Source organism: Heterodontus francisci, chromosome 14, assembly GCF_036365525.1.
Source record: "Heterodontus francisci isolate sHetFra1 chromosome 14, sHetFra1.hap1, whole genome shotgun sequence".
Lineage (NCBI taxonomy): Eukaryota > Metazoa > Chordata > Chondrichthyes > Heterodontiformes > Heterodontidae > Heterodontus > Heterodontus francisci.
The window spans coordinates 47,738,422-47,764,172 of NC_090384.1; the positions used below are offsets into that span (position 1 = coordinate 47,738,422).

Below are 25,751 nucleotides of genomic sequence, written 5' to 3' on the forward strand. Positions count from 1 at the left end.
TAACACGCTTAGGAGTTTAACAGGGGCCAAATAAAAGCAGCATTTTGCTACTTTGAATGTCAAATATATTTTATCAGCTCTCAAACATGCTTGTGAATTCTACCCTCTTTTACAAATATCAGTTATTTAAGGACTGGAAGATCATATAGTGCAGAGAGAGATATATAAAATGTAATAGGAAATTTGAGAAGTATCTGATTCAATATTCTAACAGTCTCCCTATTAAATACTGTACCTTTATTTTTTATCTCCTCTTCTTTGCGTTTGAGGAATGCTTGCACCGCAGTAGACGGAACCCCTTTCACTTGCGGATACTTTTTCAGTGGTTTCACTGATAAGCTATAACGCTTCTATCAGGAAAAGAGGAAAAAGAAATGTCAGTATGACGCCAAGTACAATTTGTCCAACTAAACCTTGAGAAAAAATGGCTGCTAGCACTACATTATAAAGCAAATACCTATATACGTCCAACCACAACAGCTCTTCTAATTGCCTGTGGTTAAAGACAATACTCAGAGGAATGAAGCCCAACAGACCAAAGTTCACAGTCTGTTTTGAGTTAACAGATCTCAGGGAACTCACAGCGCCAAAAGGGTCCTGTGACACTTTCAAAGAGGAGCAGGGGATTTCTTCCAATGTCCTGGCCAACATTCCTCCCTCAACCACCAACAAAAACAGATTAACTAGTCATTCATTTCATTTGTTTTTGTGAGACCTTGCTGTGCAAAAGTTGATTGCTGTGTTTTGCTATGCAACAGTTACTGCACTTCAAAAGTAATTTGTTGTTCACATGCTTTGGGAGATTCTGAGGACACAATAAGGAGTTCTTTATATGCAAGTTCTTTTCTTACAGTTGGCTTCAATAGAATAGAACATAAGAAATAGGAGCAGGAATAGGTCATATGGCCCCTTGAACCTGCTTGGCCATTCAAGACCACTGCTGAACTTCTACAGTAACTCCACTTTCCTATCCTAACCCCACATCCCAACATTTCCTTAGTGCCTAAAAATCTATCAATCTCAGGTCTTGAATACACTCATCAACTGAGCATCCACAGCACTCTGGAGTATAGAACTGCAAAGCGTCACAACACTCAAGTGAAGAAATTTCTCATCTCAGTCCTAAATGGCTGATCCCTTATGCTGAGACTATGACCTCTAGTTCTAGACACTCTAGCCAGAGGAAACAGCCTCTCAGCATCTACCCTGTCAGCCCCCTCAAAAGTTTCAATATAGTCACCTCATTCTTCTAAACCAGAGAACATAGGTCCAATCTACTTAATCTGTCCTCATATGGCAACCCTATCATCCCAGAAATTAATCAAAATGAAACTTTGTTGCACCGCCTCCAAGGCAAATATATCTTTAGGTAAAGAGAACAAAACTGTACATAATACTCCAGGTGTGATCTCACCAAAGCCCTTTATAATTGCATCAAGACTTCCTTACTTTAAACCCCAACCCCCTTGCAAGAAAGGCCAACATACTATTTGCCATGTACGTTGACTGTGTGATTTATGTACGAGGACTCCTGAATCCCTCTGCTTGCCAACATTTCAACTTTCTCACCTTTAAAACAAAAAGTCTACTTTCCCATTCTTCCTACCCAAGTGGAAAATTTCACCCTTCCCCACATTATACTCCATCTTCTTGCCCAATCACTTATCCGGTCTTTATATCTATTTGAGGCCTCTCTGCGTGTTCCTCACAGCTTATTTTCCTTCCTGATTTTGTATCAGCGGCAAACTTGGATACATTATACTTGGTTCCCTCAAAGTCATTGACATAGATTGTAAATAGCTGAGGCCTAAGCACTGATTCTTGCAGCACTCGACTGGTTATACCCCTACCATACCGAAAATGACCTATTTATTCCTATTCTGTTTTTTACCCATTACTCGATCCATGCCAATATATTACCCCTAACTCCATGAGCCCTTATCTTGCATATTAACCTTTTGTATCGCACTTTATCGAATGCCTTCTGAAAAGAACTAAAGTGGTGCAAAACAAGAAACAAAATGCCTATGGTTGTCACTTCCAATTGCCTTCCAGTGACTCACTAATGGAAACTGCATTTTTTTTTTAATTCACTCATGGGATTTGGGCATCGCTGGCTAGACAGCATTTATTGCCCATCCCTAATTGCCCTCAAGAAGGTTGTGGTGAACTGCTGCAGTCTATGAGGGGTAACTACACCGTCAGTGCTGTTAGGAAGGGAGTTCCAGGATTTTGACCCAGCAACAGTGAAGAAATGGCAATATAGTTCCAAGTCAGGATAGTGTGTGGCTTGCAGAGGAACTTGCAGGTGGTGGTGCTCCAATGTCCTTCTAGATGTAGAGGTCGCAGGTTTGGAAGGTGCTGTTGGAAGGAACCATGGTGCGTTGCTGCAGTGCATCTTGTAGATGATACACACTGCTGCCACTGTGAGACGGTGATGGAGGGAGTGAATGCTTGTGGATGGGGTGCCAATCAAGCAGCTGCTTTGTCCTGGATGGTGACTTGCTTCTTGAGAGCTGTTAGAGCAGCAGCACTCATCCAGACAAGTGGACAGCATTCCAACATACTCCTGACTTGTGCCTTGTAGATAGTGGACAGGCTTTGGAGAGTCACGTGGTGAGTTACTCACCACAGAATTCCCAGCCTCTGACCTGCTCTTGTAGCCATGGTATTTATATGGCTACTCTAGTTCAGTTTCTGGCCAATGGCAACCCCCAGGATGTTGATAGTTGGGATTCAGTGACCATAATGCGAATGTCCAGGAGAGATGTTTAGATTCTCTCTTGTTTGAGAGAGTCATTGCCTGGCACGAATGTTACTTGCCACTTAACAGTCCAAGCCTGTATATTGTCCAGGTCTTGCTGCATTTCTACATGGACTGCTTCAGTATCTGAGGAGTCGCAAATGGTGAACATTGCGCAATCAGCAACAGTGGCCTTAGGATTGAAGGAAGGTGATTGATGAAGCAGCTGAAGATGGTTGAGCCTAGGACACTACCCTGAGGAACTCCTGCAGTGATGTCCTGGAGCTCAGATGAATAACCAAAAACCACAACCATCTTCCTTTGTGCTAGGTATGACACCAACCTGCGGAGAGTCTCCCCCCCCCACCCGATTCCCATTGACTCCAGTTTTGCTAGGGCTCCTTGATGCTATCCTCAGTCAAATGCTGCCTCAATGTCAAGGGCAGTCACTCTCACCTCACCTGTCCATGTTTGACCCAAGGCTGCAATGAGGTCAGGAGCTGAGTGGCCCTGGCGGAAGCCAAAGGGAACGTCACTGTGCAGGATATTGCTAAGCAAGTGTCGCTTGATAGCGCTGTCGATGACACCATCCATCACTTTGCTGATGATCGAGAGTAGACTGATCGGACAGTAATTGGCTGGGTTGGATTTTTCCTGTTTTGTGTACAGGACATACTTGGGCAATTTTCCACATTGTTGGGTAGATGCCAGTGTTGCTGCTGTACTGGAACAGCTTGGCTCGGGGTGCTGCCAGTTCTGGAGCTCAAGTCTTTAGCACTATTGCCGGAATATTGTCAGGGCCCATAGCCTTTGCAGCAACCAGTGCTTTCAGTCATTTCTTGATATCACGTGGAGTGAACTGAATTAGCTCAGGACTAGCATCTGTGATGTGGGAACTTCAGGAGGAGGCCGAGATGGATCATCCACTCAGCACTTCTGGCTGAAGATTGTTGTAAATATTTTAGCCTCATCTTTTCTTTATATATGGATATCAGTTGACCACAGGACACGATAAGTTATAATGCTCTCCCTAGTCAAATAGTTTGACAACACACATTCCCTTAGCTCATGCATGAGCACAGAAAAATGCCCTAGTATGAATCTGTGGCTTTCAGCAAGGAGAGAAAAAGAGTCAAAAATCTAAAAATGAAAAACATCTGAGGAAACTACAGGTACATTGTTGTAAAGTATTAGATTAATACACTAGGGCTATTGGGTACCAACTTTTTATAAAAGTTCAATTGCTTCATTTCAATGATTACCTCACGATTGATTATAAATGAACATTCCAGTACAGTTATTACAGGCATAAGAACCAAATTCAACTTAATTATGCCATGTGCTTCTTGATCCTCTCCCCTCTGCCTCCAGCATAAAATATAGCTGAGCACAACTATACAAGAGAACTATATGAAACTGTAGTTGATTTATTGTCTTGCAACTTCTTTATTTCTCTGATCATCTTGGAGACGAGTCTTCCTCTGCTAGATTTCTTTGGCACAAACTGGTGACTTTCAGACTCCAGAAAACAGCAACAGACAAGTTAATGTTAAAGGTAAAGGGGAGAAAAACAGACATGAGGAGAATTACATACAAAATATTTAAATGGAAAACAGATGGTTAAATGACTGAGGTTATCATAATGTAAGAAAATACAAGTATAAGGAGAGAAATTAAAGATATTTAAGTGACATGAGAATGTGACTAGCTGAGGAAGTGATGGTGAGTGATGCTGAGGACAGTGGGGAGGTGCAGAGAGATGAGGCAGGTAGAAATGGAAAAAGAAAAACAGGTAAAGTGGAACTGGCTACAGTGGCCCACAATAAGAAAAACTGCGACACTGCCCTGTCATTATGGTTCTAATAAAAGCAACCTTTCCCAAGCATCAACTTGTCTTTCATCCTAGGCACATCCATCCCAACTTGCCAGCAACTCTTGCCGTAGAGCAAATGGGAGCTAACAAAAAGAGTCAAAGTTATTAAACTCAACAATAAGACCAGAAAACTACAAGTGCCTTGCAGAAAGATAAGAGATGGGATCAATTATGATATGGGAAATGATGGCTTGGTGTTCAATAGTAGGTCTTTATCCAGGGGACATGGGGGTTGTCAGAGCTGGCCTTCAATCTCAGCAAATAAAAGGTTCTTCAGCTGCAACAAGAGCCCCATTTGTCAATAGACTATGGCAATGCCAGGATGGAAATCTAGAGAATGCTGTGCTAGAAGTTCAGAGGGAGATAGACGAGAGTGAATGTGTGGCGGATAGAAAAAAGACTGGCCATATCACACCAGCAGTTCCTGCTGAAAAGATCAACAGAGGGTTGGAAACCAAAGGAAGGGAGGTAAAGGCCGGCTCGGGTCTGCAAATGAAACCCAACTCGAGCCCGATAGAAACACATCCGACCCCGATCCTGACCCGGCCCGAGTCCTTTCCTTTTTTTCCCATGCTCGACCACCAGGTAACCTACCTTCCGTTTTTCACTTTGTTGCTCATCTGCACAAGCTTAAAATAACTAACAAAAACACCTTTCAAGTCCAAGAAGTATATTAACATTGGAGCCATTTACCAAAGGTGGTGACAGACTGGGTCCGACACGGCCCGACCTCAGCCCGAATGCCGGATCCGGAAGTGCGACCCGACCCGAAACACGTTGTTGGGTCCGGTAGCCGGCCTTTAAAGGGAGGTTGTAATACCTGCTTCTTCACAATTACTTTATTTGCCACCAGTATGCCTATTTCACTTACATGCATGTCCTCCTGGAGTATTTTCCAGTTCTCCTTGGAGTTGCCAAACCCTTACTATGGTGTCATCAACAAATTTTGATAATGTGTTGTCTTTTCCTAAGTCAATTGCTTATATAACCTTTTTTATCTTCACATTCAACAGATCCTCTTCCGTTATTTCCACCATCTCCAGTGCGACTCTACCAAACATCTCCCCTTCCCAGCATTCTGAAGATATCATTCCCTCTGTGACACTCCTCAATCACCCCCCTCCTCTTCCCACAGCACGTTCCCATGCAAGTGGAGATGCAACACCTGCCCTTTTACATCTTCCCTTCTCACCGCCCAGGACTTCAAACACTCCTTCCGACGATTTACTCATATTTATATCAATTTAGTAAACTGCATTCACTGCTCATGATGCAGTCTCGACAGTGGAGGTGTTCTGCAAAGCAGTCGCCCAATCAATCCACAAGTGTGACCTCAAGCTTCTGGTTGCCTGTCATTGTAATTCTCTGCCCCACTCTCACTCTGACCTCAGCCTCCTACACTGTTGCAATGAAGCTCATAAGAAGCTTGAGGAGCTGTACCTCATCTTTTGATTAGGCACTTTACAGCCTTCTGACAGTTTAACAATTTCAGATATAACCTCTGCCCCGCATGCCCCCTCCACCCATTTTGAGACTGCAGCTGCTGATGATTTGGTTTTTCCCATTTACACCTCCTCTAAAACTATCTTTTCTTTCTTTTCTTGTCCCATTACAATCTCCTTTTGCCTTGCACCATCCTTTTGCCATTTAATCTCTCCTGCAGTCCACCCCATCACAGACCTTTCCTTTTGTTCTCCTCCCCCCCATCCTTCCCTGCCTCTGTAATTGTTTAAAACCTGTTAGCATCTGTAACTTTTTCCAGTTCTACTCAAAGGTCAGCGACCTGATACATTAACTCTTTCTCCACAGGTGCTGCCAGACCTGAGTATTTGCAGCATTTTTTGTTTTTACTTCAAATTTCTAGCATCTGCTGTATTTGGCTTTTGAATCCTTTTTATCTTGTTCATTATCCACGCTGTTAGATTTTCTTTCATACCACATGCCTGAATGTGTTTTCCAAGAGCCCCCTTTCAGGCATCTTATTGAACATCTTCTGAAAATCTATACACATTCTGAAAATCTGTGTACCCCTACCTTTGCAATCAGTCACTTCCCCCCAAAACTATTACATTTATCAAACATAACTTGACTTTAAACAAACTCACATTGGTTGTCCTTGATCAACTCATGCTTTTCTAAATGTTTAACTGCATCTTAAATTCTGGATTCTAGAAGTTTGCCTACAATTAACATTACATTAACTGGCTTGTAGTTACCTGGCTTAGCCTTTGCTCCCTTCTTGGGCTGCTAATCTCAAATATCTCAACATAATTTGTGGATTCAAAAGAGGATTGAAAAATTTGTCAGAATTTCTGCTATCTCCTCCCTGATTTCTTTCAGCAGGTGCATGGGCGTGCTACCAGGGCCTGATGATTTAGCACCAATAATTCAGCTATAATTTTTCCACAGCAAATTCCTTTTCTACAGTTATCTCAATTATTCCAAAGCCTCCATTATCTAGTACATCTACATTCTCATTTCCACCATTTGTAAAAATTGATTCAAGTCTTCAAAATCTCCACAATATCTTCATCCTCCACAGATAGACTCCCTCCGTCCTGAAGGAGAATGCTTCTGCTTTAGAGGAAGTGGTAGCTTTTATTGTAAACAGCTGATTAGTGCATGCAAGACTCAGAGGTGAAGTACAATAAACTGTTTTTACATTTTTCTTGAAGAAAGCCAAAACGTTGGCACTGTTTCAAATATTATGATGCGGTTGAGGTGTTTGAGACTACATATATACATATTGTAGAATCTACATTTTCATCCCACGGTATTTGAGTGGGGTTGTTTCAAAATTGGCATTGAGGTTCCACATAATTCTAGGAACCCTAGCTATATCTAATGATGTGATCTAGTGAATATTTACATCATCCAGAGATATAATTGCCATTACAAAGATATGGCTGCAAGGTGACCAGGGTTAGGAAATAAAAATTCAAAAGGTACACAACATACTGAAAAGACAGGCAAACTGGAAAAGGAGTAACCCTGATAATAAAGGCTGACATAAGGACAGTAGTATGAAAGGATCTTGGCTCAGATCAGAAAGTAGAATCAGTATGGGTGGAGATTAGGAATAAAAAGGATCAGAAAACATGGTGGTAGTAGTCTACAGGAACTCCAACAGTAGTTATACCTTGGATAGAACAGTAAGCAAGAAATAATAGAAGCTTGTAACAAAGGCAACGTAATAATTGTGGGGGACTTGAATCTTCACCGACTGAAGAAGTCAAATTGGCAAAGGTAGTCTGGGAAGATGAGTTTGTAGAATATTTTTATATTAGTTTCATGGGTTGCGAGTGTCACTGGCAAGGCCAGCATTTGTTGCCAATCCCTAACTGACCTTGAGTAGGTGGTGGTGAGCAGCCTTCTTGAATCACTGCAGTCCATCTGGTGCGGGTACACCCACAGTGCTGTTAGGAAGGGAGTTCCAGGATTTTGATCCAGCAACAGTGAAGGAATGGCGATATATTTCCAAGTCAGGATGATGTGTAACTTGGACGGGAACTTGTAGATGGTGACGTTCCCACGCATTTGCTGCCCTTGTCCTTCTAGGTGGTAAAGGCTGCAGGTTTGGAAGGTGCTGTTGAAGGAGGCGTGGGGAGTTGTTGCAGTGCATCTTGTAGATGGTACACACTGCTGCCACTGTGTGTCAGTGGTAGAGGGAGTGAATGTTTAAGGTGGTTGATGGAGTGCCAATCAAGCAGGCTGCTCTGGATGGTGTTTAGCTTCCAGAGTGTTGTTGGAGCTACACTCATCTGGACAAGCGGAGAATATTCCATCACACTTCTGACTTCTGCCTTGTAGATAGTGGAAGGCTTGGAGGAGTCAGGCGGTGGGTCATCTGCTGAATTCCTAGCTCTTGTAGCCACAATATTTATGTGGTTTCTCCAGTTCAGTTTCTGGTCAATGGTACCCCCCCACCCCCCCAAAAACGATGTTGACACTGGGGGATTCAACAATGGTGATGCCGTTGAATGTCAAGGTGAGATGGTTAGATTCTCTCTTGTTGGAGATCATCATTGCCTGGCACTTGTGCCAAGCAATGTTACTTACCACCCACTTATCAGCCCAAGTCTGGATGTTGTCCAGGTCTTCCTACGTACGGACACAAACCGCTTCAGTATCTGAGGAGTTGCGAATGGTACTGATCACACAATCAGCGAACATCCCCACTTTTGGCCGTATGATGGAGGGAAGGTTATTGATGAAGCAGCTGAAGATGCTTTTGCAATAACTTCCTAGAACAATGTGTTGTGGAACTAACTAGGGACAAAGCTATTTTAGATCTGGTATTGTGTAATGACGCAGGGCTAATAAGCAATCTCATAATAAAAGATCTTCTGGGGAAAAAGTGAGAATATAATTGAATTCCATATTAATTGAGAGATATATTGGAGTCCAAAACAAGAACTTAAAGGCGTAGTGGGAAACATTTAAAGAAATGATTCAAAGGCTTAGCAAAAATATGTTTCATTCAAAGTAAAAAAGCTCAGCAAGGAAGATGCAACTGTGGCTTACTGGGAAGTTAAGGGTTGTATTAGATAAACAGGTTGTCCCCGACAATGCACTGATGTCATCAGGGTGCTCGACCATTTGCCAGTTTGGGTCCATGCATGCACACGTCAACAAAACCACATAATGACATCAGACATAATGACATCAGACATAATGACATCAGAGTATTGTTTCGCCCCTCAACGGCCGCGATCGCCACCTCCATCCTTCCAACAGTACACCCCGCTCTCCCGCAATCAGCGCCTCAATCGCAGCTTCTCTTCCCTGCTCCCTCCGCAATCACCGCTTCTCTCCCCACTCCCCCCTGCTGTTCTCTCCAGCACCCGCCTGCTCGCTGCTCACTCACGGCAACCCTACCGCTTCTCCGGGTGGCCTGGCAGGGAGCAAGTGGCGGGAGGGAACAGAAAGCAGACAGGCATGAGAGCTGACGGTGGGATGGAGCAGCAAGCAGTGGGAGGGAGTGGGAGAGACAAGTGGCGATCACGGGAGGGAGCGGGAAACTGAATGTGGCGATTGAGGCGGCGATCGCAGGAGGGAGCAAGAACTGTTTGAGGGGTGGAATGTGTGGAGCTGGCGATCGCAGTCATTGAGGTGTGAGGGGGTTTGGGTTCAATTTTTTTTGGTGTTGAATTGAGCAGCACCATTTTTATTACTGGCAACTGCCTGAATGTCACAATAACATTTCAGTCAATGAGGCTGCATTTGTGCATGTGACAGTACTGCACCACCTAGTGGTTGCATTGTCAGCAAACACAGCCTAGATTAAAAGAGGCTTATAATGTTGCAAAGAATAGTCGTAAGTCTGAGGATTGGGAGAGCTTTAGGAACCAAAAGGTGACCAAAAGGTTGATAAAAAGGGAAAAAATAGAATGATAGTAAACCAGCCAGGAGTATAAAAATGGATTGTAAGTGCTTTTACAAGTATATATAAAAAAAGAGTAGCTAAAGTGATCCCGTAAAGGCAAAGACAGAAGAAATTAACATGGGAAATGAGGAAATGGCAGAGATGTTGAATATTGTGTCTGTGGTCACAGTAGAAAACCCAAATTACATACCAGAAGAGAGAAAATAATAAAGGGGCTAACAAAAGTGAGGAACTTAACGTAATTAATATCAGAGAAAAAGTATTGGAGAAACTCAAGGAACTGAAAGCCAACAAATCCCAGGACTTGACTATCTACATCCTAGGTTCTAAAAGAGGTAGTTAGAGAGAGTGGATGCACTGGTTATGATTTTCCAAAATTCCTTAGGTTCTAGAATGGTCCCAGCAGTTTGGAAGTTAGCGATTCTCTCCCTCCTTTCTTGAATAAACAGGGAACTGCAGGCCAGTTAGCCTGACATCAGTTGTCAAAAAAATGCTGGAATCTATTAAGTCATAATGCACTTAGAAAATCATAGTATGATCAGACAAAATCAACATGGTTTTTCGAAAGGAAAATTGTGTTTGACAAAATTTTGAGGATGGAACTAGTAGAGTAAAGGGAAGCCAGTAGATGTAATATACTTGAATTTCCAAAAGGCATTCAATTAGGTTCCACACAAAAGGTTAATACACAAGATAAGCGCTCAGGGAGTTTGAGGTAATATATTAGCATAGATGGAGAATTGGTTAATGGACAGGAAGCAGACAGTAGAGATAAATGGGGCATTTTCAAGTTGGCAGGCTTGTGGGAAGATGTAAAATAGGTTTAAACTCATGCTCTGATTAAAAAGGTGTAACTATATTTAAATTCATGTTTTGATTGGAAAGACTGTAAAATATGTTTAAAGTCATTTATAAAAAGGGTTTTATTGAAAGGATTGTTCTATCAGTAGTTTTAAAACGTTCTGTTGAAAAAGTTGTTTTATGAAGGTTTAAATTGTACTGATGCAAAAGGATGCTGAAATGGCACCAGAGTATGGAGAGACAAAAGAAGTCAATCAAATTAAGCCAGGCTAGGAAAAAGTATCAATTGTAGGTGGTCAGGAAGGGGAAACAGGTGCAGTGCTGTGGAGAATGTGCAGTTTGGCACATAGGCAGCTCTGAAAAAGATATAAAAGCACAGTCCTCAGGACCACAGTTCACAAACGCTGAGGAACACCACCCAGGAGAAGCACCACCACAGGAGAAGAAGCCAGAGTAGAAGACGACATGAGAGAAGAACTGAAGACATCACCTGTGTCCAAGCAGCTTCGAGGAGCAAGGATCAAAGGTGGCTTCTCTACAATTGCCTGTTAAGTAAATACTTAAACAAAACACTTAATAAATTCTGAAACAAAAACAAGAAATGCCGGATTCACTCAGCAGGTCTGGCAGCATCTGTGGAAAGAGAAGCAGAGTTAACGTTTCGGGTCAGTGACCCTTCTTCAGAATTTAATAAATTCTGTTGACTTGTTGCACCAAAATGATTGTCTGCTGCCCTTTATGACTTGTCTTGTCCAAGAATATGGCTAAGGTCAGTGACCTTACAAGTGTAACTAGTGGAGTGTCACAAGGATCAGTGCTGGGGTCTCAGCTATATATTAATAACTTTGACGAAGAGACCAAGAGTAATACAAAGCTAGGTGAGAATGTAAGCTGCGGGGAGAATACAAAGAGATATAGATGAGGTTAATGAGTGGGCAAACAAGGCGGCAAATGGAGTATAATGTGAGGATGTGTGAGTTTATTCACTTTGGTAGCAACAGAAAAGCAAATATTTTTAAAAGGCGTGAAACTTTAAAATGTTGATGTTTAAAGAGACTTGGCTGCATTTGTACAAGGAATATAAAGTTAGCATGCAGATACTGCAGGTCATTAGGAAGCTAAATGGCATGTTGGTCTTTATTGCAAGGGGACTGGAGTATAAGAATAAGGGAGTATTGCTGCAATTGTCCAGGGTTTGGGTGAGACCACACCTGGAGTACTGTACGCAATTTTGGTCTCCATATTTAAGGAAGGAGGTGGTACAGTGAAGGTTCACTAGATAGGTTCCTGGGATGAGAGGGTTGTCCTAGGATGAGACACGGAATATATTGGACATACACTCTGGAGTTTAGATGAACAGTAATCTCATTGAAACATACAAAATTCTGAAGGTGCTTGAAAGGGCAGACTCAGAGGTTGCTCCCCCTGGCTGGGGATTCTAGAACACAGGGGCACAGCTTCAGGATAAGGGGTCGATTATTTAGGGATGAGATGAGGAGAAATTTCTTCACTCACAACAGAGTCGTGAATCCTTAGAATTCTCTACCCCAGAGGGCGGAGAATACTTCATTGTTGATTACATTCAAGAATGGGAGAGATAGATTTTTTTCTCTCAGGGAATCAAGGAATAATGGAGAGTGGATAAGAGAGTGGAGTTGAGGCAGAAGAGCAACCATGATTGCATTAAATGGTGGAGCAGACTTGAAAGGCCTGATTTTGTTTTCCTGGTGTGTCCAAAATGTGTCTGCTTGGTGAATTATCATTTTAGGAGTGTGTCTTACTTCTGTGGAATAAAGAGACAACTACTCATTGCGACCAGCAAGGTTGCGTTTTGCTGCCAGAATGCAGACACATAGGAATGAAAATCTCTTCAGATACATTCCAAGAGGCTGCACAATAAATGGCATGATCACAGAGTGAGGAGACTATATCACGCAGCAATTACCCAGAAGAACAAGCAAATGTGGTCATTCCAACATTTGGCTATACTAATGGGGGGACAGGAAAGGGAAAGTGAGAAGTAAAAGCACAAAACAAATTGAATTACTAGATAATATGGACACTCTTGCATACCTCTGAAGGGCTAACTGTAGATGGGCACTGAAAATGGCCAGAAGGCAATCCAGTTAGCATTCTTGGCCAGAAGTATCCCAAAACAGAATTTAATATGTTGTGTGTGAATGAGGAGGGCGGCAAAACAATGACAAATAAATAGGGAGAAAAGACAGGGCTCAACAAACACCATAGAGGCCAGGACCTTGGATTAAATTAGTAGTGTACGTTGCGCTAGTTGATCTCGGCCAAGCTGCCATTTAGGATCCCGCAATTTGCCCCACATTGGAGTGGACGAGAGACAAGGGAAAAATCTGAGTTCACCAAGTAATTATTGCTGGAAACTGCATGTGTGGATCAAGATATGTTGCGCCATGATGCCCTCCACATCAATGATCATTTATTGAGTTCACAAAAAGAATAGTTGCTTGGATGAGGTCCTGGAGGGCTGCCCAAATCCCATGGTATTCCATGAGGGGCCATTTGAGAAGTGGGGTAAAAAACTGAGAAAAATAAATTGAATAGAAAAAAAAAGGATTTTGAGATTCAGTAACAGAGACAAACACTCCAGTATGCACAGTACGTGAAAGCTTAGCACTTGTTTGGAGAACTGCACACTTTATTTGTTTTCACAATGACATCATTGAGCATCTCCTGGGAAACAGCTCAATTCCTAGCTCAGGCACAGCCATGCCAAGAAGTCTCATTCTATCAGCGCACTCCTCCCACGGGCAACATTTGATGAAAACATGCCACAGACTCAATGTGGATGTACAAAACCTTGAAAATTGAACAAAAGATAAACTGAGCAACCAGAGTCAGGCTGTCACTGTGACAACCATGGAGGTTTCTAATTACAGTTGAGTTACCTCGGCTAAAAACCTACAAAAAAAACCAATGATACAGTAACAGCAGCACTTGAATTTACAAGGATTCTTAGCTTGCTCTGTCAATGTCTCGGCCAATTTTACATAAAAATGAATTCTTCTTCTAGCGCAATTTGTTCGTCTGCCCCTGAATTTAATCTCTTAAGGCAACGAATCATGCTGGTATGTGTATATGGGGGAGGGGATCCCCCTCTCGTTAACAGGGATCATACATGGCTGTTTGCATTGTGTGGGGGAGGGGTGGCGGGGGGGGGGGTTGCGGGTTGTGCACAAAGATACAATTCTACTTAATCAAACATGCAACCCATTTACTACCCGAGTTTACCCAACTCTTTAAAGGTTGGACCTCCCTGGTACACAAAATCTTTTCTTTTGGGCCTCCTTATCTCGAGAGACAATGGATACGCGCCTGGAGGTGGTCAGTGGTTTGTGAAGCAGCGCCTGGAGTGGCTATAAAGGCCAATTCTGGAGTGACAGGCTCTTCCACAGGTGCTGCAGAGAAATTTGTTTGTTGGGGCTGTTGCACAGTTGGCTCTCCCCTTGCGCCTCTGTCTTTTTTCCTGCCAACTACTAAGTCTCTTCGACTCGCCACAATTTAGCCCTGTCTTTATGGCTGCCCGCCAGCTCTGGCGAATGCTGGCAACTGACTCCCACGACTTGTGATCAATGTCACACGATTTCATGTCGCGTTTGCAGACGTCTTTATAACGGAGACATGGACGGCCGGTGGGTCTGATACCAGTGGCGAGCTCGCTGTACAATGTGTCTTTGGGGATCCTGCCATCTTCCATGCGGCTCACATGGCCAAGCCATCTCAAGCGCCGCTGACTCAGTAGTGTGTATAAGCTGGGGATGTTGGCCGCTTCAAGGTACACAAAATACTACACTTATAATCAATTGGTTGTGAACACAAGTCCGATGTACAGCGTCAGCATGGATTTTGAGATAGTGATTGGCTAAGGGGTCACAGTCTAAGATACTAACATCTCAAAGAGAAGAGCAGATGAGATGAAGTGTGGGCTAAATGACATCAAGCTTGAGTTTTAAAATGTAGATTGTGAACAAGGTAGTAAGCCAATATGTTATCTAATAAAACAAAAATATTGCAGATGCTGGAAAACTGAAATAAAAACAGAAAACGCTGGAAACACTCAGGTCAGGTAGCATCCATGGAGAGAAACAGAGACAGAATTAACATTTCAGGTCAATGACTTTCATCAGAACTCAAATAAATTAGAGTCATAACAGGTTTTAAGTACAGAGGCAAGGAAAAGGGCAGGGGTAGAGCTGAGAACAAAAGGGAAGTTCTGTGATCTGGTGGAAGGCAGAAGGGATTAAATGACAAAGGGGTTGATGGCACAAGGCAAAAGGAGGTAGCAATGCGACAAGTTAATATAAGATGGGTCTACAGAAGGTGTAAATAGGAAAGCAGAATCAACATTGTATTCAGCATCCCCAACTATTTCTTCCATTCACAGCTGCTACTCATTTGTTCATTCCTTAACCAGCTGCCTTGTCAATATCTCACTCAAAGACATGCTTCAGTAAAGGAATCTTGAGCAAAGTACACGTTCAAGGCTGAAACGCATTAATTAAACAAGCAGATGCATTCCTGGCCAAAAAAAAACTACTTGAAGCACCCATTTCCCAAAATACTAAGCTCCTCAGAACAGATTCAATGTCAAGAATTAAAAAGAGACTCAGAAAATTTCGGTTGATTGCAAACATTTCAACAAGCCTTTCCCTTTTGATAGGCCAACTCCATCCATCTACCTTCTCAATTTCTCTCCTTTCCCTTTCTCTACATAAATGCATCTAATAGCCTCCAAGCTACTTATACTGTCCATTTCAAAGGCTTTTTTTCCTTTAGGCAAAAAAAATCCACTTTCCTTTTCACTTCTAACTTAATTTTGACTTGCATTCCTGATATTTGAACTCTTCCCTACTATGAAAGGGCAATTCCATTTGTAGTCAGCCTTCAAGTTGGTGTAAGTATTTTGGCCAAGTTTTAAACAGTTAACTTCAAATTTGAATAGTAGGAATCCTTATTTCAGTCCAAGGGATTCCACCTGGACCCAAAAAACTATTTTTGAGAAGTCTGTGGGTTTATATAGTATTACAAACAGATGGTGCTTTCAGACACTGGCACTGCATTTGCATATTTTAACAGTGCTATAAATTAAATACTAGCAACATTTTTCCCCACCCAGCTTCAGCATGTTCTGCAGACATGAACAGTTTCAGTGTTACAGAAGCTATGATTTTAACATCTTCTGTCATTAATAGCGATGATACTTTATCTGCTGTCGTAGTAGTACTTCTATTGCTGATAAATGTTGGGTCCCAACAGTGCTTTTATATTGCGACTAGTGGGTGCTGGGGCTGCTGGTTCACACAGCTGATAGCAACCTCAGAACAAACTCATCAGAATAGCCAAGGCTGGAAAGATCCTTATTTTAAAAAATTGTCTCCCCAAATCCAGCAGGTTATTTCTGGGATTATGGCTGGCTGCACAAAACCCTGCATTATCCCCAGGGCAATATAAATAGGAGCCAAGATGTGAACTCTGCAAATTATAACACGCAAAGAAAAAGATCTAAGGGTCTGAGAAAATAAAACTTAAGTTTAAGGTCCATGATGCAACTGTTGTAACTTTTTAGATATCAGCACTGATTTCATAACATCTAAAAGAAAAGAAATTTTTAGTTTAATCTTTGCAAAATACTTGATGCAATGCAGAAGACTGAACAGTTGGGAGGAAGTGTGCACTTGCCCTACTGCCAAGTACTGCATGTAGCAATTATGCAATGTATGTAAACTAAATTGGCATTTATATAAACTCAATGACAAGGCCAGAGACAACAGGACAGGATGGGACAAAATATTTTTTCTTCCCTCAAATAGCTACAGTGGACCCATGAAGTGAATCTGGACAGTTGCAAACAGTTTTCAGTGGATAAGGAGCCCACAATGTAAAACTGCCTGCAATTTGGAACTAATCGATCAACCTTATTCAAAATTAACAAGCATTCCTGCTGTGGGAAATTCTAATGACAGAAGACAATAGGAAGTTGCATTTATACAGCAGATTTCACATCCTCAGGATGCACAAAAGCACTTCATACCTTTGAAGTGTAGTAACTTTTGTGGGCAAATGCAGCAATCAATTTATGTACAGCTAGATCCTACAAACAGCAGTGAGATAACATTTCAGTGGCCCTTTGAAACATTTCCAGGGCTTCTATATCATCCACCATGTGAGGGGGCCAAAACTGGACACAGTATTCTCGACAAGGCCTAACCATGGTCTTGTACAAGGACACCGTTGTTCTGTTTTGTACTAGACCGTCCTTACCAGGCATCCTACTTCTCCAATTGCCCTACAGATGAAATTTGAGAGGAGAAAGCTTTTTATTGAATGGATGAACAAAATGGGCTGAACAAACTCTCTTAAATGTGCTGGTCTTGGGGAAAAATATCTTGTATATTAGTTTAGAGAACTTGCATTTATATATAGTGCATTTCACAACTCAGGGCGCCCCAAAGTGCATCATAGTCAATTAAGTACTTTTGAAGTGTAGCAGCCAATTTGCACACAGAAAGCTCCCACAAACAAGGATGACAATAATGATCATATAATCCATTCTAGATATTGGTTGAGGGATAAAATTTGGCCAGGAACCCAGGAGAACTCCCCTGCTCTTCGAATAATGTCATGGGACATTTTAAGATCAAAGAGGGCAGATAGAGACTTGGTTTAACATCTCATCCAAAAGATAGCACACATCAGTGTAGTACTCCGAGTACTGCACTGACTGTGCACTTAAGTACAATATTTCCTTTAGTATATTAGTTGTCACGGGGCTTGTATACCACATTGGCACTAATATGTCTTGAGGAAAAAGTTTGACTTCAGGCCATACATTTTAAGATGCTAACAGACTTCACAATAAAGGAATTTTGCTTTACTGAAATATGTAATGGGGAAAAAAAAAATCACACCTATAGTGCGGTTAGATGAAAATTTCACATGCCCATTACATTTACTGAAATTCTGGTAGAAAGACTGTGCCAAATTAGCCTACTGACAACACTGGCTGTGATTCAAATATTTCAACAATCTTGTGAAGATACTCCTTTATTACAGATAGACATCCCAATGTAACAGATCTCCCTCACAGAACAATAGAGATCAGCAATAATGTAAAGAACATATTAACAAAAAACATATTTTGCAATTACAAAATAATTCTTCATGGTCAGAGACAAAAGAAAATGTACTTGGAGCCAACTCCACCAAACAAAAACTTATTTGAATGTTTTGGGCAGCCATAAATTTCCAGGGGTTGAAAAGTTGTTTGCTGTTGCACTATTTCTGAAGAAAAATGTGCTGTGTGTGCAGCTTCTTTATCTCTCCATTCAAAAACACCAGAGTTACACATTAACAAGCTCAGAGCAACAGCTGCAACGCCCTGTCCTACCCAATCATTGTTAGAATTAGCTGTACTATATGACTTTACAAGCAAATTGTTCAAAGTTGCACTGTAAAAAAAAGAGTAACAAAAATAAAAGATACTCAGTACCAATTCTCACTTGATTCAGCTTCTCTCCCCACTAACCAAAAACAGCATCCAAGACAGATCAGCAACTTGGAGAACTGTGGATAGAGAAAGGGGAGATGGAGGGAGTGGTCACAATGAGAATCCACCGCTCCCCAGTTCCTACTCAGCAGATTGGTACTTCCATATGCTGTCTTTAAGCCTTCAAACTTTATTTGCAGTTCAAGCAACCTTCAGATCAGATTTAATGAACATGATGTAATATGATTTTACCCTGATAGCTAGCTGTTTGGAATAACGAGCTAAGACTACAAAAAACTCAAGACATTTAGAACCCTGATTCTAGCTTTACCCAAGTACCTAATCTGTAAGTGATTGCTCTCCAGATTTGCCAGATTCCTTCAAATTACTCCTTCAATGATCTCTTCCATACTTGTTGATGGGACAATGTTCTTTCTTTAAGTATCTCAAGTCTGAGCTACTAATTCTTACCTTTGACAACTTCATCTGTTGTCCTTCCTCTATTGATATACTTCACTTTATTATCTGATCTCAAATAGAAATTCTACATCATCACCACTGCTAAAGCAGTTCAATTCTGCCTGACACTTCATCACTGACAAAGCTCCAACAGTGCCCTCACTCTTGGGCAGGATACAAGAAAAAGTTTGTCCATAGGTACTCACCTTCTTACCCCTAGTCTCCCTCAATCACAATCATCTCTCCATTTCAATAACATTCCTCTAAAATTTCTGTTATGCAACTCATTCAAAATTCTACATGCTTAACTTCCACCTTACCATGGTGATAGAGATGCACCACACCCAAGAGTTCCAAACTGTGACACTCCTCACCTCCCTCACTATTCTTTTTCCTGCAATCCACAGATTTCATAAAAACCAAGATGGACATCATTGAATCATCCATTCCTGCTTTATACCATCTCTTACTTTTTCCAATATCAATAGCGTTGCCTACGATGCACTTAGTTTTCATAACTAAAAACAAGTTTACACATAACACAGATTCGGATTTCACATTTTTGACTCCTGAGGTTTATAGCACTTTTTAATCTACACCTCCTCCTGTTACTGGAAATTCTGGATACTGCCATTACGTAAAGAACTACTGCGTGCAAAAATGCTAAAAACCAAACTGAAGCCCTGTGTACAATGAAACAAAACTTTTAGAAAATTAATTTGACATACCAATAGCCTTAAAACTTATCAACCTGGCAATTATTAGTAGGGAGTGAGTGGACAGCATTGTACAGAGTCCACAGACATGCCATTCATAGCAGTATCACACACCATTAAAACTGCACTTTTACCAATGGTGCCAGAAAGCAAGGCAACTTCCCAAGATAAAATCTTTTTTGCATTGCCTCAGTAAAAATACCTTGTATCTAGCATCCCTACAGAAAAGCCTTTGATGTAAAGGGATATTTTTTAAAATTCTGAACAACTCAGGCAACTTGCTGTAATATGTTTTCTGTCAACTGAAATGCTCTGGGGTCATACCACACCTGGAGTACACTTGTGTTCAATTCTGGTCACTACACATCTAAGGGGACTACAAAAATAGAAACTGTTGCTGTTTATGCATTGGAGGGGGATCTCAAGTGTAATGGGGATAAATCAACTTCAATTAAATTCAATTTCTTTCACTGACAAAAGGTTTACTTCAGGAAGATTTAAAAGGAACCTTACTAAAGCATTAAAAGATGAAATGGTATAGATAGGATAAATGTAGGTTACGTCAAGGTATATCAGGCTAGTAGAACATAAATACAAAAGTGAAAAATCTATTTATAACATTAGAAATAACCATTTCACTCAGTAATGCTTGGTATAATCTGCCAGGCAACATAAAATTCAAGATATTAGGTGGGTTCAAAATGCAGTTAGATGTTTTTGTTTTCTAGTCTTTGACCGTTATAAATAAGCTGACTGCCCTTTGACTCAATAGATGGAAAAGTGACTAGTCAGAGGGCAGCATTCATACTTGCATTCAGGTAGGCACAAGTGATACAGCACCATAATATCTGTTGATTATCAGATGTGCTACAAACCTTTGCAACTCAGTCACAATGAAGCTGGATTCACTAATTACAAAATACAACTTCACAAACAGACCATAAAAATACAAGGCATTGCACAGCGTAATAACCAAAGAAGATGTGCCAACATTAACTTTAACATGCTCAGTAACAGTTTGGCACAGGTGGCAGCACTCTTGTAGAATCCAAAGATAGTAACACAAGTCCCAACTCCAGGATTTCTGCACATCATTTGGATTGATGCTTTAGTGCAGTTTTGTGGGAGTGCTGCAATAAGACATTAAACTAAGGAATGTAACCCTTTACTCAAATATCTGTTTAAATAGGTAGGTGGTAGGGAAATATAGGGACAGGTGGGGATGTGGTAGGAATATGGGATTAGTGTAGGATTAGTATAAGTGGGTGGTTAATGGTCGGCACAGACTCGGTGGGCCGAAGGGCCTGTTTCAATGCTGTATCTCTAAAAAAAAAAAATGTGTTACGGTTTGCACCTGCAGTAGGTATGCACAGAGCACCTCCACATCAGATACAACGTTAAAGAGGAGAAAAGATAACAACCAGGTAGGTCATATCTTTTGTGACACTCTCCTCGTGTCAGTTCAATGAGAGACTCTAAGTTGTGTACAATGTGTGGTATCAATCATTCTGTTCCAACTGTCACTTGTCCAAAATATGTCTTACAAATAAACTACTGAAAATATACATTTACTTTAAATATAAAAATGTATTTCTATCTCATACTTCACCTGAATAGGTCTGAATTATATGTACACTACATGCATAATGAATTTCTATGGCATTTGTTGGAAGCAGCTTCTAAAGTGCTATTTCGTGCATCATTCACTTGCACCCAGTTCAATGTGGAAAACAGATTTAGTACAAATTACACAGTTAACAGTTTGATTCTCAGGGCTGTGTACAGGTTATATGTCCTACAGTCTGTCATGCCCAGTAAAGACATATAATTTTCCTACTTTTAAGATACAAGCTTTATTCAATGTGGGCATTTTGAAATTGACTTTTCCTTAAAACAAAGTGGACTAAATGCTGCAAGATGGCTGCCGAAGGTCAGATGACCTGGCCTGTGTATTCAAACTGCCTCACTGTTTCCAAAGGACAAAAGGATATTTTCCAGACTACACCCATCCTGAGACCAGCCACAGATATTGCTAAATTGAATGGATTTCTTCGGAGACAAATAAGGTGTGAAGTAGTCACATCACAACAAAATAACACCCAGAGAGCCATAGATTCCACATCCTGCTCCATTATGTAGTCACACCAGGGGAGAAGGTCATGTGTCAAATAGCAAAAATGCAAATAAGATGAATTTTTACCTTAAAAGTCAACCTTCTGGAGAGAGGGAGAGATCACAGCAACCTCACAGATGGCAATCCAGCCAGGGGCTGTGGAAAGATCCAGCCTAAACAAGAGACCCTGCTAATTCTACACTTCAACTTGCTGCAGCAGAGAACTAAAAGTGGCTGCCACCTCCAGTCTGAAATCTTAACCACAAGAAATCTACAATACCTCAACAAATTCAAGACTACAAACACCCAGGCCTGCATCTTTAAAAGAGACTGCCCTACTTGGAATATTCAACAGGTTTACTTCAAACTACGAGTACCTACCACACCTTGATCTCTTACCCATTACTTTCGATCTATAATCTCGAGTGTGCATGTGGAGTGAATGCAAGCAAGAGTGGTGTTACGAACATTTCAGGGAAAGATTATTCAATAGTTAATCTTCTGCTTTAAAACCTACAAAAAAAACCTGTCTTTTGTCAGTTTATTTGACCCTAAAAACACTGAGGTTAATTCATCATTTTAAACAAAACACGATTGCGGTCATTTGGGAGATGAACACCACTACCCCGCAAGTCACAGTAGCCATCTGCCTCACCAGGACTCAAAGTTAAATGCAAATTGTTGTGTACTTCAGTGTATTGAGAGGATACAAACCAACCTCCAATATCTGAGCAATATACAACTGCACTTAATGACAGTAGCAGTTTTGGATGACCTCAAGTTTACAGAGGGTAGAATGTGGAAGACTGGCCAAGAGTGCATTGGAAGTCAAATTTAAAGATAACAAAGGCATGAATGAGGGTTTCAGCAGCAGATGAGCTGAGACGGGGCGAAGTTACGGAGGTGGAAATGGGAGGTCTTAGTGATGGAACGAATACGTGGTCGGGATCTCAACTTGGGATCAAATATGACACCAAGATGGTGAACAAACTGGTTTTGTCTCAGACTGTTGTCAGGGAGAGGGATGAAGTCAGTAACTAAGGACAGAGTTTGCAGTAGGGACCGAAAACAACAGCTTCAGTCTTCCCAATATTTAACTGGAGGAAATTACTTCTCATTCTGTACTGAATGCTGGCTAAGCAGTCAAATAATTAAGCCACAGTGGAGGAGACGAGAGTGTTGGTGGTGAGGTAGAGCTGTGTGACATCAGTGTACACATGAAAACTAAAGCTGTGCTTTCAGATTATGTCCAAGGGCAGCAAGAAGATGATAAACAGAAAGAGTCAAGAGCAGATGCTCAGGGAACACCAGAATTAACGGTATGGGAGCGGAAAGAGAAGCCATCACAAGTGATATTCTGGCTACGATTAGATAAATAAGAATGGAACCAGGTGAGACTAGTCACACGTGGAGACGGCAGAGGGGCTGTGCAGTCAACTGTGTTAAAGGCTGCAGACAGGACAAGGACAGCTGACCTTGTCACAGTCATATAGGATGGTCATTTGTGACGTTGAAAAAAGTTGATAATACAGTAGCAGAGCCAGAAACCTGATTGAAGGGATTCAAATGTGGATTTCTGGGAAAAATGGGCATAGATTTGGGCAGTAACAAGATCAAGGACTTCGGAGAGGAAAGAGAGTTTGGAGAAGAGGCATTAGTTCGCAAGGACGATGGGGTCAGGGATTGGTTGGAGGAGAAGGTAACTGTCCCCAGGCCCAACTCTGGGTGTTGGGGTATTTAAAGGCTGTAATGTAACTCTCCCCAGGCCCAACTCTGGGTGTTGGGGTATTTAAAGGCTGTAATGTAACTCTCCCCAGGCCCAACTCTGGGTGTTGGGGTATTTAAAGGCTGTAATGTAACTCTCCCCAGGCCCAACTCTGGGTGTTGGGGTATTTAAAGGCTGTAATGTAACTCTCCCCAGGCCCAACTCTGGGTGTTGGGGTATTTAAAGGCTGTAATGTAAGTCTCCCCAGGCCCAACTCTGGGTGTTGGGGTATTTAAAGGCTGTAATGTGACTCTCCCCAGGCCTAACTCTGGGTATTGGGGTATTTAAAGTCTGTAATGTAAGTCTCCCCAGGCCTAACTCTGGGTGTTGGGGTATTTAAAGGCTGTAATGTGACTCTCCCCAGACCCAACTCTGGGTGTTGGGGTATTTGAAGGGTGTAATGTAACTCTCCCCAGGCCCGACTCTGGGTATTTAAAGGGTTCGCGGCTACCACTTACCTTGAGCTCGACATCGCCGCGGTTTTCGGATGCTTTACTGAGAATGCTCCTGAAGTCCATGGCGCCGACTCCTATTCAACACCAGTTACAAAAGCAGCAGCTCAAGATCCAACTCACACTTCGCAAGACAATATCCTCACTTCCGGCCCCTCGCGCGATCATGTGGCAGGAAGTAATTTCCCGTCTGTGACGTCACTAAGTGCTACGCTCCGCCAAAAGAAGCAAGCGGCAACCAATACAATCACATAGGCTACAGGGGTATTCCTGACTCAACAACCAATATACACACACAGGCTACAGGGGTATTCCTGACTCAACAACCAATTCACACACACAAAGGATACAGGGGTATTCCTGACTCAACAACCAATACACACACAAAGGATACAGGGGTATTCCTGACTCAACAACCAATATACACACACAGGCTGCAGGGGTATTCCTGACTCAACAACCAATACACACACAAAGGATACAGGGGTATTCCTGACTCAACAACCAATATACACACACAGGCTGCAGGGGTATTCCTGACTCAACAACCAATACACACACAAAGGATACAGGGGTATTCCTGACTCAACAACCAATATACACACACAGGCTGCAGGGGTATTCCTGACTCAACAACCAATATACACACACAGGCTGCAGGGGTATTCCTGACTCAACAACCAATATACACACACAGGCTACAGGGCTATTCCTGACTCAACAACCAATATACACACACAGGCTGCAGGGGTATTCCTGACTCAACAACCAATACACACACAAAGGACACAGGGGTATTCGTGACTCAACAACCAATACACACACAAAGGATACAGAGGTATTCCTGACTCAACAACCAATACACACACAGGCAACAGGGGTATTCCTGACTCAACAACCAATATACACACACAGGATACAGGGGTATTCCTGACTCAACAACCAATATACACACACAGGCTACAGGGCTATTCCTGACTCAACAACCAATATACACACACAGGCTGCAGGGGTATTCCTGGCTCAACAACCAATACACACACACAAAGGATACAGGGGTATTCCTGACTCAACAACCAATACACACACAGGCTACAGGGGTATTCCTGACTCAACAACCAATACACACACAGGCTACAGGGGTATTCCTGACTCAACAACCAATAGACACACACAGGCTACAGGGGTATTCCTGACTCAACAACCAATACACACACAGGCTACAGGGGTATTCCTGACTCAACAACCAATACACACACAAAGGACACAGGGGTATTCGTGACTCAACAACCAATACACACACAAAGGATACAGAGGTATTCCTGACTCAACAACCAATACACACACAGGCAACAGGAGTATTCCTGACTCAACAACCAATAGACACACAAAGGATTCAGGGGTATTCCTGACTCAATAACCAATATACACACACAGGCTACAGGGGTATTCCTGACTCAACAACCAATATACACACACAGGCTGCAGGGGTATTCCTGGCTCAACAACCAATACACACACACAAAGGATACAGGGGTATTCCTGACTCAACAACCAATACACACACAGGCTACAGGGGTATTCCTGACTCAACAACCAATACACACACAGGCAGCAGGGGTATTCCTGACTCAACAACCAATAGACACACACAGGCTACAGGGGTATTCCTGACTCAACAACCAATACACACACAGGCGACAGGGGTATTCCTGACTCAACAACCAATATACACACACAGGCTACAGGGGTATTCCTGACTCAACAACCAATATACACACACAGGCTGCAGGGGTATTCCTGACTCAACAACCAATACACACACAAAGGACACAGGGGTATTCGTGACTCAACAACCAATACACACACAAAGGATACAGAGGTATTCCTGACTCAACAACCAATACACACACAGGCAACAGGG

The 25,751-nt window shown here is 42.0% G+C and overlaps 1 protein-coding gene across 1 annotated transcript in view; it reads right to left on the reverse strand.

Annotated features, from left to right (window-relative positions):
- spty2d1 (SPT2 chromatin protein domain containing 1) overlaps positions 1–23,987 on the reverse strand; it is a 40,075-nt gene extending 16,088 nt beyond the window's left edge. Inside the window, exons 1-2 of the mRNA XM_068046177.1 lie at positions 23,834–23,987; positions 236–350 (exon numbers count right to left, since the gene is read on the reverse strand). Coding sequence (XP_067902278.1) covers positions 236–350; positions 23,834–23,893 — 175 coding nt within the window. The 5' untranslated portion in view covers positions 23,894–23,987. The remainder of the gene's footprint in view (positions 1–235; positions 351–23,833) is intronic.
- Between the last annotated feature and the right edge of the window lie 1,764 nt (positions 23,988–25,751).